The sequence below is a fragment of the Jaculus jaculus genome, chromosome 10, assembly GCF_020740685.1.
Source record: "Jaculus jaculus isolate mJacJac1 chromosome 10, mJacJac1.mat.Y.cur, whole genome shotgun sequence".
Classification (NCBI taxonomy): Eukaryota; Metazoa; Chordata; class Mammalia; order Rodentia; family Dipodidae; genus Jaculus; species Jaculus jaculus.
The window spans coordinates 77,554,271-77,566,568 of NC_059111.1; the positions used below are offsets into that span (position 1 = coordinate 77,554,271).

Here is a 12,298-nt window from a genome sequence, read left to right on the forward strand (position 1 = left end):
AATCGTTCAGAAATTAAGGCCAAACTCAAACTAGTTACTTGAAATTGTCTTCTCTATGTATTTGTACTCTAATTTTACACTCACAGAGACTGTTAACGTGATTTCCTAGTACAATTAATTTGACTTAAATGGCTAGTTTTTTTTTTTTTCTCCTGTCATATATGGTGCTTTGCTCTCAGGAAATTTAAAATACTCAAAGTCCTGTCCGCTTCATCTGTTTCTTTTTTTTTTTTTAAACACACTATGAGCTGGTTTGACAAAATAATGCTAATTTATACCTATCTATGAATTTCCAGGCCTAATTTGTATATAAAAATTGTTTGATACAATGTGACTTCAACTAACGAGACAAAATAATAGCCTTTTGTTTTAATAAGATTTTGGAAGATTAAACCTTGTAAATTATAATGCTATCAGGAAAAGTTAAGAAAACCAGAACTAGACTACATAGACAATGGAATTTAGATAGACCCATGCAAAATTAGACTTGATTGGCTTCTTAGTAAACATGGAGTTGCAGTGAGCTGAAGCTCTGGTTTGCTGGTAAGGGATGGGGCTGTGGAGAACACTGCTCTCTCTGCATTTGCACTCTGCTTAGACAGATTGCAAATTAATAAACCCTGCAGCTGAATGAACTATCAATGACCTCACAGTCTGAGTTATTGGTAAATGTATTAATTTTCAATGCAGTTGGCTAATTCTCATCTAGTTTCAGTCCAAGGAACTGAGCATTTAAGAATTATCTCTTGGTGACGAAGGTGAAAACCAGTGATAAGTAATCAGAATAATTCTTGGCCCCTTCCTAAGCTTTTATAAGGAATAAAAAAATAACGAAAATGAAAATCTACTAAAATGTCTTACTCATGGAAAAGTATATTAATGACTAGTGTCCTTCATGTATTTAAGAGTATATGCACCCAGAGTTAAAAGTTTATAAATTCTGTTTATTCTTTTGAGTATGTGTTGTAGTCCACTAAACTCATCTTGGTGACCATTCTTACTTTGTTCCATGATGGAAGTCATGCATACAGAAATAAAGGCGTGGAGGTGGGTGAACTAATAGAAATGAGAGCTAGGTACTGTAGTGGTTAGTTGTGCCTTTCATCCCAAGTTAAAACACTTGGACTAATTGGAAGACTTAGCAATTCAGCCTTTCACTGCAGGCAGCGGTTTCCTTGCAGCTCACTCCGTACAGGTTTGGGTGAAACAGAGAAGGAAAAGTGTATTTTTGCATTCTTGTTACTGTGCATTTTCCTGTTCTGAGGAGCAAGCCTGTGTGAGGCCTGAGCCAGTATGGAAATGTTGCTGGCAAAGGACTCTTCATTGTTTAATCTGCCTGCCCTTAGTGTTTTCCAGAGCATAAATTGCAGGGGATTCCATTCCTATAATTAAATATTTTTTCCCAGTCTTTATTAGAAATGCTGAAAGAATTTCATAATACCATGTTTTAAAAATAGATTAAGACACACAATATTCCGATAAATTGGCAGCTAAACTGGAAGTAGACATGTCATTTCCAGGTTGTGAGTTTAAGATTTCATCAAGATGCCTATCCAGAATCTAGCTTTCTAGATTATGCTTTTTGTATTTAGCTTATTGAGAGACCTATCTAGAATCTAACTGACCCAGTGTGTATATGTACATACACTCCAAACTCCTTTTTAAGAATACTGAGTGATTTATAATACTGCCTCTTTTCTATAAAGCCTTTATAGACACACAGAGATATCAAATGTGCTTGTTTGTCTAGATATAGCTGGCACACAAACTTATTCTAGGGCGTAAAGGATAGTCTGAAACCACAGAAGGAATCACATTCAAGAATTTGGCAAGTCTATCTTGATGCTGCTTAGGTATTGTGCTAATGTGGTATGGTCCAGTAAGCTGAGATTGTGCTGGATGAGGTTTCTATGCCATTTAACAATTTGTGGGGCATAATATGAGTAGAAATAATGTTGTGAACACTATAGGTAGCACATGGGTTGACCTCACTTTATGCAAACCTGAAAAAATATACGCTGTCAGACTTTTATTTGTGAAAAGGGATATCACATTGTAGGTTGTGAAATATATTGATTTCTAAAAACATTTTCTTTATTAGTGAGGTCAGACTTTTATGATGCAAGTTACAAAAATTTGTAGGCTATAAGCTTAAATTCTGTGTTGATTTGTCATTAATCTAAATTTCTAATTCATAGTGAGTAAAATTGACCAGAGGTTTAGTTATTGATGTGGCAAAAGGTCAGTTTGACACCCTAGATCTTTTCTAGAAATAGCATTCCATGTAGCTATCAGGGACTGAAGGACAGAACCAAAAACTTGGCTGTAGCTATCTACATATAGTAGTTTTATACAACACTAACATAGAATCCAAAGCATAGTTTTTAGCTCTGTAATGTTCAGCAAATATAACTGGAGCCTGAGCTTGGTGACATAGGCCTGTTATCCCAGCTACATGGAATGTTGAGGAAAGAGGATTGCAAGTTTGAGGCCAGCCTCGGCTATGCAGTGGACTCAGGTCCAGCCTGGATAATTTAGGGTGACCCTATTTCAAATTATAAAGCAATAAAAAGGCTGGTGATATATAGCTCAGCAGTACAATGCTTAGGCTCTAGGTTTACTTTCCCATACAGTGAAAAAGAAAAGAAGTTATAGCTGGGCATTTCAGTAGTTTAACAGAATAGAATAAAAGGATTTCAAGAACTATAATCATGTTTTTATCACTTTTAGTCTTAAGAGTAGGGCTGATGTGATAATCCAGACATCTGGTGACACAAATTCAATGTACTTAGTGGGTTACTGTATAAGCATTGTGAATCCAAATTACCATGCTACTTTCATTCTTTCTTTTGGCATTATTCGACTATTACCAATTTGCCACTACACAGCAATTTTCTGTGAACAGTGCCTCTTAAAGCCCATGGTAAGGCATAGAAATTCATGCCCAGCTGGAAAGGGCTGACTGCCAGCTACATGGTAGCAAGCAAGATGCTCTGCATTGGGGTCATTCCTTCTATTATAAAGCTTGAAAAAGAATAGAACAAGAGTCACAGTTGCATGGATGTCTGTATGGTTGATTGAGTTTGAATTAGCATATGCAAAGCATTCTTAAGACAATCACTGTCCACTCTATTAGTTAATTGTCTGGGGTGACTTCATCTGCCATGTAATTAGCTGTAGTTCAGCAGTGAAATCATGACAACAGCCGGCCACAGCACTGAAGGTTGGGGATGGTGCTTGGGTGGATGACATTGCTCAGTGTGTCTGTGTATAGTCAGTCCCTGGCTTCCTAAGTGACTTGCAAACAGCTTTTAAGTTGTAAAATACATCTGTGTTCTGTTTTTATACAGTCCTAAATCACTGAAACAAAGAATGTCACAATAGATTAGTAGAGTTGTAGATATTAAAATTATTTCAGTGCTCATATACCATCTTCCTAAAACTGAAATTCAGATAATATAAGCACCAATCTTATTTTTTCTCTTTGTCTTAGAAAACCTTCTTAAGCTAAGAGATTTTCATTTATTACTGCTGTTTCTTTTATTCTGTTAGTTTATTCTTAAGTATCTTGGTTTAAAGGAAAATAAATTTCATTATTTTAAAATTTTCTGCAAATCCCTGCTTTAGAAAATGAGTTATTCTTTGAAGAAAAAATAAAAACACCTATCCTGTGATGATTGTTTTAAGAACTATATATGCCTTTACATAGTATCAAATAATAAGATTTATAAAAGATTTGACTGTAAAAATGTGAATGTAAAGAGAAAGTTTGCTATAATCCCATTGTTCACATGCAACTGCTCCCTAGATCTTAGTTTTATGCCATGCTTTGAAAACCTTTTCTTCTCCAATGAAAAAACACAACACAGGGCTGGAGAGATGGCTTAGCCGTTAAGGTGCTTGCTTGTGAAACCTAAAGACCCAGGTTTGATTGTACAGGTTCCACATGAGCCAGATGCACAAGGTGGCACATGCATCTGGAGTTTGTTTACCGTGGAAAGAGGCCCTGGCATACCCATTCTCCCTCCCTCCCTCCCTGCCTCTCTCTCCCTCTCTCTCTCTCTCTCTCTCTCTCTCTCTATCTCTGTCTCTAATAAACAAATAAAAGTTTTTAAAAAACCATATGTAGTAAAAATTCAAAATTCAAATCTGTAGTGAAATAGACAAAAAGACTATTATGCTTCTATCTTCCAGAGGTAAACACTATTGGAACATTTGCTATGTTTATACCCTTCCTTATTTCCTCTTCTACATTTTCTAGAAATTACATATGTTTATATTTCTATACATAAAGCAAATGTATAAAATAAATATTTTATTGAATATCAGGCTATGCACAGTTATATAATCTAGATTTTAAAGATTAAAATGGGTTATCTGCATACCTTTATATCATATGGATTTGGAACATTTAACCATTTTCTTTTTTAGACAATTTGGTTTGGGAGTGACTTTGTTTGTTTTTACAGTTATATTAGTCTTCAAAAAATGTATATATTTAAATATATATTTTATTATATAGCCTATATAATATGTATTATATTTAATATATAATTTTAATATATTTTACAAATATATATTAATCTTGAAGGTAAATACTAGTATGTGTTCACTGCTATTTCTATAGATTAATTCTTGGGTATGTGGTGGATTTTAAAGAACAACAAAAAGGTGCTTCATTCATGTGTATAGACTTCTGGAATGACTTTCGCATCTGAACCAGTTCACAAGCCATATAAAAATATCAGTTTCAGGCTGGAGAGATGGCTTAGCAGTTAAGCACTTGCCTGTGAAGCCTAAGGACCCCGGTTTGAGGCTCGATTCCCCAGGACCCACGTTAGGCAGATGCACAAGGGGCGCACACGTCTGGAGTTCATTTGCAGTGGCTGGAAGCCCTGGCACGTCCATTCACTCTCTGTCTCCCTTTCTCTCTCTTTTACTCTCAAATCAATAAATAAAAAAATATTTTAAAAATGTCAGTTTCATCAATGTAAAATTATAGATTATTCATAATTAAAACCCCGAAATACCAGACTTGATAACAGTGTCGGAGTCTAGTTTGGGCATACAAAATATTTTTATGGTAAATATACATTTAAAGTACTAATTAATAGTTAACAGAGCTGAGAATATTACAATGAAAGTATATCAGGCTGAAATTACAGTATTTTTTAGTCATAGTTATTTACTAGTGGGGGGGGGGAGGAAGAAAGAGAAAAAGAAAGATAATGGGCACATCAGGACCTGTAGCCACTGCAAATGAATTCCATATGTATGTGCCACTATGTGTGTCTGGCTTATGTGGGTTCTGGGGAATCAAACCTCGGTTCTTAGGTTTTGCAGGCAAACACTTTAACCACTAATCTCTCTAGTCCCTGTAGTAACTTTTTTTTTTTTTTAAATAGAGGAACAGACAACATCATTGGAATACTGAGGTTTTCCTAACAGGACTTAAAGGGGCAAATAGTTGTCTGACTCTATGCTTTCAAAGCAGGGCTCATAACTCCCCTGAAGTAATATAATCATTTTCTCTTGCAATTAGAGATATGTTAGTAGAAAACACTAGAGAAGCACTTGATGTAAAACAGGACTCCTCAGCAAATTCTTTTGGTTAAGGGCCAGATATAAACATTTTTAGCTTTGTGGGTTGTACAGTTCCTGCCACAATGTATTAGTCTTTTTGTTTCTGGGGAAAAGTATACCTGAGAAAAACAGTTTAAAAACATGCAGGATTTATTTATTTTCACTAATGGTTTTAGAAGCACCAGTCCACAGGGCTGACTCTAGTGTTTCTGGAATTTGTGAGGCAGAACATTGTGGCAGAAGGGTGTAGAGGGGCAAAATTGCTTGCCTCATGGCAAATAGAAAGGGGACAAGGTGTGAATGTGCCATTAAAGCATGTCTTCAGGAACACATTTCCTGCAACCATGCCTCATCTTCTGATAGCCTATTGATGAAGTTTGTTCCTTTTGGTTCAATCACCTCTTCCTAGTGCACCAGCTGAGACGCATACCTTTACCGCATGACACTGTGGGAGGACCGTTCCTATCCAACTCCCCTGTTTTTGCACAAAACCAGCCGAGAACAATAGGTGGTGGGCTAGATTTTGACTTTAAGTTGTTTGTTGATCCTTATAGGATAAAATAGTTCCTGTGCTTGTTGTAAAGTATATATTTAAGGACAGGATATATTTCAGCATGATCTTTAAAGTTAGAAATTGATCAACTATTTATTGAATAATATCTCTTTTTAGTATTTTAGTAAGAACCATGAAGCAATCAAAACAAGCATATGAATAGGTATGTACTCAATCTTCTTAAGGGTTGACTATTATATTAAATTATTAGCAAATAATATGTTTTACATAATATATGATTATATAACATTATCTTTTAACTTCTCTATTATATGTAAATAAATAGGTATATGTCTTCAACTGTTAAGAAAGAAAGAAAACAGTAAGCATTTGTGTGTATATCTTCTTTGTCTCAGTCTAAAAGATAGGGCAGGTACAGAGATATCCATGTAAGCATATAGAGGCAGCAGCATTGTAAGGTGAGATGCTGAGTGCCAGCTTCCTGGCTGTGTTTTCTCCTCTGAATTCTCTTTATTAATGAATAATAATAAAAAATTAATGGGAAAATAAAGCTGAAGAATTGTTTGTGAATATATGTGAAAGATATAGTCATTTGGTAAAATATGGCAAGAATCCAAATGCTTGGGACAGGGATGTAGGTCAGTGGCAAAACACTTGCCCTGAACAGACATTGTGGGGAAAATTAGGCATCTAAATACTTAAGTTTGAGATTCTAAATTTAGCAACAGAAATTATACTTTCTGCTTTAATATGATGTAATAAGTTTCAGGGACAAACCAGAAATCAGAAGATTTTTATAGTCCTAGGAAAAAAACCCTAGGTGACATTATTTCTGAGAGTTAGCTTCTTATGTATCAACTTGTAGTAATCTTTAGTCTGAGATGGAGTGATTCCCCTATCTTGGAAGGGTGGCTAGTGTGGCAGGGTAGCAGATAGGCTAGTTTGAATGCTGAGTGATAGCCTCGAGGAGACAGACCAGAGATGTGATAATGTGGGTGAGAGAAAGGAGGTTGGACACTGAGGACAGGGCAGTTGGAAAGGAATGATTCCACTGGATCTCTCTCTCTGTGTGTGTCTGTGTACAGCACTGTGTGCATCTAGGCTGAGAGTTGCTATGTGATCCATCTGATGGGAGAAGCTCTTAAAACAGTGGTCAGGATTCAGCCTTCAGAGCCAGTTTGCCTAAGTTTCTACTGTAGGTCTGCTGCTTTCCAGCTGTGTGCCTTTAATTAACAGCAAGTGAAAGAAAGGTCACTTTCTATGTCTTTAAAAATAGGGAATGTAATGACATTTATTGTTTCATGGTTGATACGAAAATTAGACAAGATGATGAATAAAATACTTATAACATTGGTGTTCATGAGGTTACATGAATATTTGCTGTCATTATTGTCATTGTTATTTATGGGAAGAAATCAAGTTCCACTGCATGTTAAACTTTAAAAGAATTAAAAAAAACTTAGCCAATTAGCAATTGCAGTTATAAAAGTTTTATAATTTTCAGGAATAAGATCAGGCTTTGCTTTCTTTACTAATTTGTTGAGAACATAGATTGTTTTTTTAAAAAATATTTTTATTTATTTGTTCCTTTGACAGAGAAGAAGGAGGGGGGAGAAAGAGGGAGGAAGAGAGGGAGAGAGAGAGAATAGGAATGCCAGGGCCTTCAGCCACTGCAAAGAAACTCCAGATACGTGTGCCCCCTTGTGCATCTGGCTAACATGGGTCCTAGGGAATTGAACCTGGGTCCTTTGGCTTTGCGGGCAAACACCTCAACTGCTAAGCCATCCCTCCAGCCCAAAGATTTTCTTTTTACTTTTACTTTTACAAATCTCAGGTGGTCATGTTTTTTTTATTTCCTGGTTCTTGAACAGTAGGTTCTGATTATCTGTCTTTTGGGTGTGCCCATTTGTGTGATGCATGTGTCATTCACAGTAGTGGCTCCTAAGAAGCTCAGAAGAAATAAGAGACAGGCACACACCAATTCTGTACAAGAAAGAAGAAAGCAGAAGGCTAGGCAGTGAAAATGAAAGAAGAGAATCACATGGAGTTTATGGTGCCCTGTGACAGAAGAAAGTGATTATTTCATACTCAGAGGCTTGAGACATAGTCTTCGTCAGCATCCTACAAGTGGGAGTTTTTATGAGTCTCTCTTTGCAGCAACAAGGTCCTATCTGATTTTTTCACTGCAGCTGTCAGTCTGTTTCATGTTACATTCCCATCATTTCTAAATCTGGTTTTGCCTGTGATGAAGCCAGAAAAATAACTCATTTTAATGCTGTGAATATTTTGTGGCTGTTTGCTCTTCATTCTTCAGAAGGCATTTAAACCAGTACTTGTACCATTTCACGTAATGACATGTCTCTCCACTTAGGCTTCCTTCGGGTATTAAACAATGTTTATGATTTACACATGTGTGGTCACTGTATACAGCTGAGCATATTTAGTATAGTGACATTTGGGTTTTTAAAAATATTTTTACTTATTTATTTGCAAGCAGAGAGAAATAAAAGAACTACAGACAGTCAGAATGTGTGTGCCAGGGCCTCTAGCGCTTCAAACAAACTCCAAAGACATGCACCACTTTGTGCATGTGCCTTTACATGGGTTCTGGGGAATCAAACCCTGGTCGTTGGGCTTTCCAGGCAAACGCCTTAACAGCTAAATCATCTCTCTAGCTCAAGCTTTTTTTTTTTTTTTTCAGGCAGGATCTCACTGTAGCCCAGGCTGACTTCAAACTCATTCTGTTGCCCAAGCTGGCCTGGAACTCATAACCATCCTCCTTCTCAGCCTCTCAGATGATTGTGGTTTCATTAACCTTTTGTACAACCAGCTACAGACCCACTTTGAGGGAACTTGCCTGGTTCTTCAGATCTAGACATTTGGCAATTACTAACTAAACAACACAACTTGTTTTCTGCATCACAGATGAGTAGATCATTTATAGTGGGGCATGGCAATGTCTGGAAATCACTAGAAATATTAAGGATAGAAGCTAAAATAAAAATTGTCACCCACAAGGACTAGCAACATTTGTATCATAAGGTATTTGGGATTTAGAGTTATCTTTTTATAGACTTTATTATTTATTTTAAGAAATGGGCTTATTGCCATTTGAAAATATCAGTCTATTTCTATTGCCTCTCACCTGCAGATATTTTGTGAAGCTAGGTACATTTGTGATTTTACCCCTTGCAGTTCGCAACCAGTCCTAGACCTTGGATGATGACCTTTAGTGCCCCGTGGAAAAGGAACTTGTCACTCAGTGGAAATGTGAAGCTAACTATGGTCATAAGAATCGAGAAGAGTGAAGTCACAGGGTTATTTGAGCAACCAGGCAGGTGGAACAGCTTGCTGGTGGCTTATCCTTTAACCTCTTCTCTCATTCAGAGGACGTGGCTGTACTGTAGCTCCCACCATGCCTTCTGTGTAAGAAGTAAATTAGTCACCAGGCTTTTAGAGGATGTAACAAAGAAAAAGCAAACTTAGAATCACATTTGGATTTTACTCCTGATAGCCTACAATTTCTTCTTTGTTACAAATCATTATCTTTCTTTGAGGCAAACTTCAAATGTGAATTAATGGAGGGTTTTAAAACAGAGCATGTAAATTAATAGAAAGCCCCCAAAACACAACAAACCAAATAGAAAGTAATTATATTTATATGGTCATGTAATGCCCACTGTTAAAAAGGAATATACATAGGTATAATTTTTAGATTAAAAATCAAGTCAATTAAAATGCTTCCCTATGTTTTATTTTTTCTTAAAGGCATATATGAAAAGAACTCTCAGAGAATATTGACACATTTCTAATGATTGACCATATGGCTTTAAAAAATTTGGTATGGGGCTGGAGAGATAGCTTAGTAATTAAGGCGCTTGCCTGCAAAGCCTAAGGATCCACATTTGATTCCACAGAACCCATGTAAACCAGTTGCACAAAGTGGTGCATGCATTTGGAGTTTATTTGCAGTGGCTAGAGGCCCTTGCATACCCATTCTCTGTCTCTCTTTTTTTCTCTCTCTCGAATAAATAAAATATTTTAAAAATGTGGTATGAAGATGAACCAGCATTATAATTCTCAAAAGGGCTTACAGTGGGATGAAAGTTTGGATTTTGTCCTTAACTCATTAGATGCTTACTTATCCTGGCTTATCACTTAAGTTATTCATTGTGCTGAGTTTGCTTCTCTTCACTGCCTGATAGTCTATAGAAATCTTCCTTACTCCTAAATTCAGCCACCACTCACCATCTCTAACTCTCAAACCCATTTCACCAGTGTTCCTCAGACTCTGTCCCTTTTTCTCATTGCTAAGAGCTATATACTATTGAATTTTCTCCTGCATCATCCAATCTGCCCAGCTCTCCACCTTTGTGGTATTACTTGAGCTGCCCCTGAACTACCAAAGTTGTCCATTTTATCTAACTACTCTGTTACTACCATACACATCGGTCTTCATCACAGTTCTGCTCATGAATGGTAAATATCTTCTCATTGCTGCTAAATAAAGTCTGCTTTGCAAGATAAGGGTATAGCTTAGTGATCCAGTCTTTGCATGGCATATGTATGGCCTTAGTTTTGATCCCCAGAATTGCAAACAAAAAGATCATTTGGCCTGGTATTTCTCCCAGTGTCTCCTTATGAGCCCCATTTTTTTCAACCTAATTCCATTTGTATGTGCTGTCTTATTTACTAAGAATCCTTGCCCTCTGTTTCTCCTTTCCAGTCTTATGTTCAAAGCCCAATCTTCTTTCAAAACCTGGAAGGAAGGACTTCTGTTCATTAACCACTTCTGGTCCACATGGGTAGAAACTGTATTGAGTCAGATGTGCCTCCCGAAACTCATGTGTTTCGAATGCTTGGTCCCTAGCTGGTGGCAGTTTGGGAGGTGAGCCTTGCTGAAAGAGATGTGTTACTGGGGGCAGTCAATGAGTATTATAGCCAGCGACCCCTTGCCACATAGGCTGACTTACTTTCTTGCTACTTTTATTCATGTGCTGTGGCAGGAGTGATGTCCAGCCTTTGTTCATGCCATGCTTTCCCCTGCCATCATTAAGACTATAAGTCAAAATAAAACCTTGTCTCCCACCAGCTGCTTTTGGTCAGGTGCTTTGACCTAGCAACAAGAAGGTAAACTATAAGAGTTAATCTTCCTAAAAGTAGAGTTTCTGTGTAACTCTCAATCAGAGAGGAAGTAAATAAGCTAATGACCAAATTTCTGTCAAGATGATGTAAAAGTCATAGCTTATTTTGCATGATTGATGCAATGAGCTCTCTGCATGCTCATGGAGCTCTCCAGCATGAACACAAAGCCCTCCAAGAGCCTTTTTTTTAACATCACCCACGAAAGCCTGCCTATAAGAAATATGTATGTTATAGCTCCTTGTAGCAACACCTTGCCTTTTAAGAATTCAACAATCCAGGCTTTCAACTTTTTGACTACAAGCATTAAGAAAAAAATCAGTGCATAGAATAATTGCAGAAAATCATCAAGGGATTACCAAATGACTTCTTAAATTTGGCTACCAAATACAGCCGTATTTTGTATGATTCCAGTGCAAGTCTTTTAGGGGGATGCTTAGCAGCTTTCTCAAAGGAACATGAGAACATTGAGGCCCATTCTGTCTCCCATGCTAGCCCAAGTTGATATAGTAGTAGAGTAACACTCAGAATTATAATTGCCTATTATATTGTCTCTGTATCTGCTTCTCCACAAATCCAGAGTTTCGTGAGGACATATACCAGCACTTTATGCAGTGCCTGACACTCATTACACACACATAGCTATTGAACCAAAGCTGGCTACCTGCCTTTGAATTTACAGCAGATTTTACATAGGACATAGAAAGAAAACAGATGAAGCACACATATAATGACAAATAATAGACTGAAATATGTTGACATGATTAAGGGAAAGTCAGTTATATAACACATTTTAGAATGTTTGGTGTCCTCTTTTCACTTGCCTACCTGTTTCCTTTTCTACATATTTATTTATTTGTCTATTTATTTAAGGTAGAGTGAGAAAAACAGAAAAAGAGAGAGAATGGGTGTGCAAATGAACTTCAGGTGCATGAGCCATTTTTTGTATCTGGCTCTATGTGGGCACTGAGGAATCAAACCCAGGCTGTTAGGCTTTGTAAGCAAGGGCCATTAACTGCTGAGCCATTTCTCCAGCCCCTGTCCTCTTGGTATCTTAAG

At 36.9% G+C, this 12,298-nt stretch overlaps 1 protein-coding gene across 8 annotated transcripts in view; it reads left to right on the forward strand.

Moving 5' to 3' along the window:
- St7 (suppression of tumorigenicity 7) overlaps nt 1-12,298 on the forward strand; it is a 312,701-nt gene that overhangs the window by 151,621 nt on the left and 148,782 nt on the right. For 3 of the 8 annotated variants that reach the window (XM_045160307.1, XM_045160306.1, XM_045160304.1), the window contains exon 2: nt 6,254-6,299. The exons of the other annotated variants lie outside the window; for them this stretch is intronic. In XM_045160307.1, the coding sequence (XP_045016242.1) occupies nt 6,292-6,299 (8 nt within the window). In that variant the 5' untranslated portion in view covers nt 6,254-6,291. The remainder of the gene's footprint in view (nt 1-6,253; nt 6,300-12,298) is intronic. 8 annotated transcript variants of the gene reach the window in all.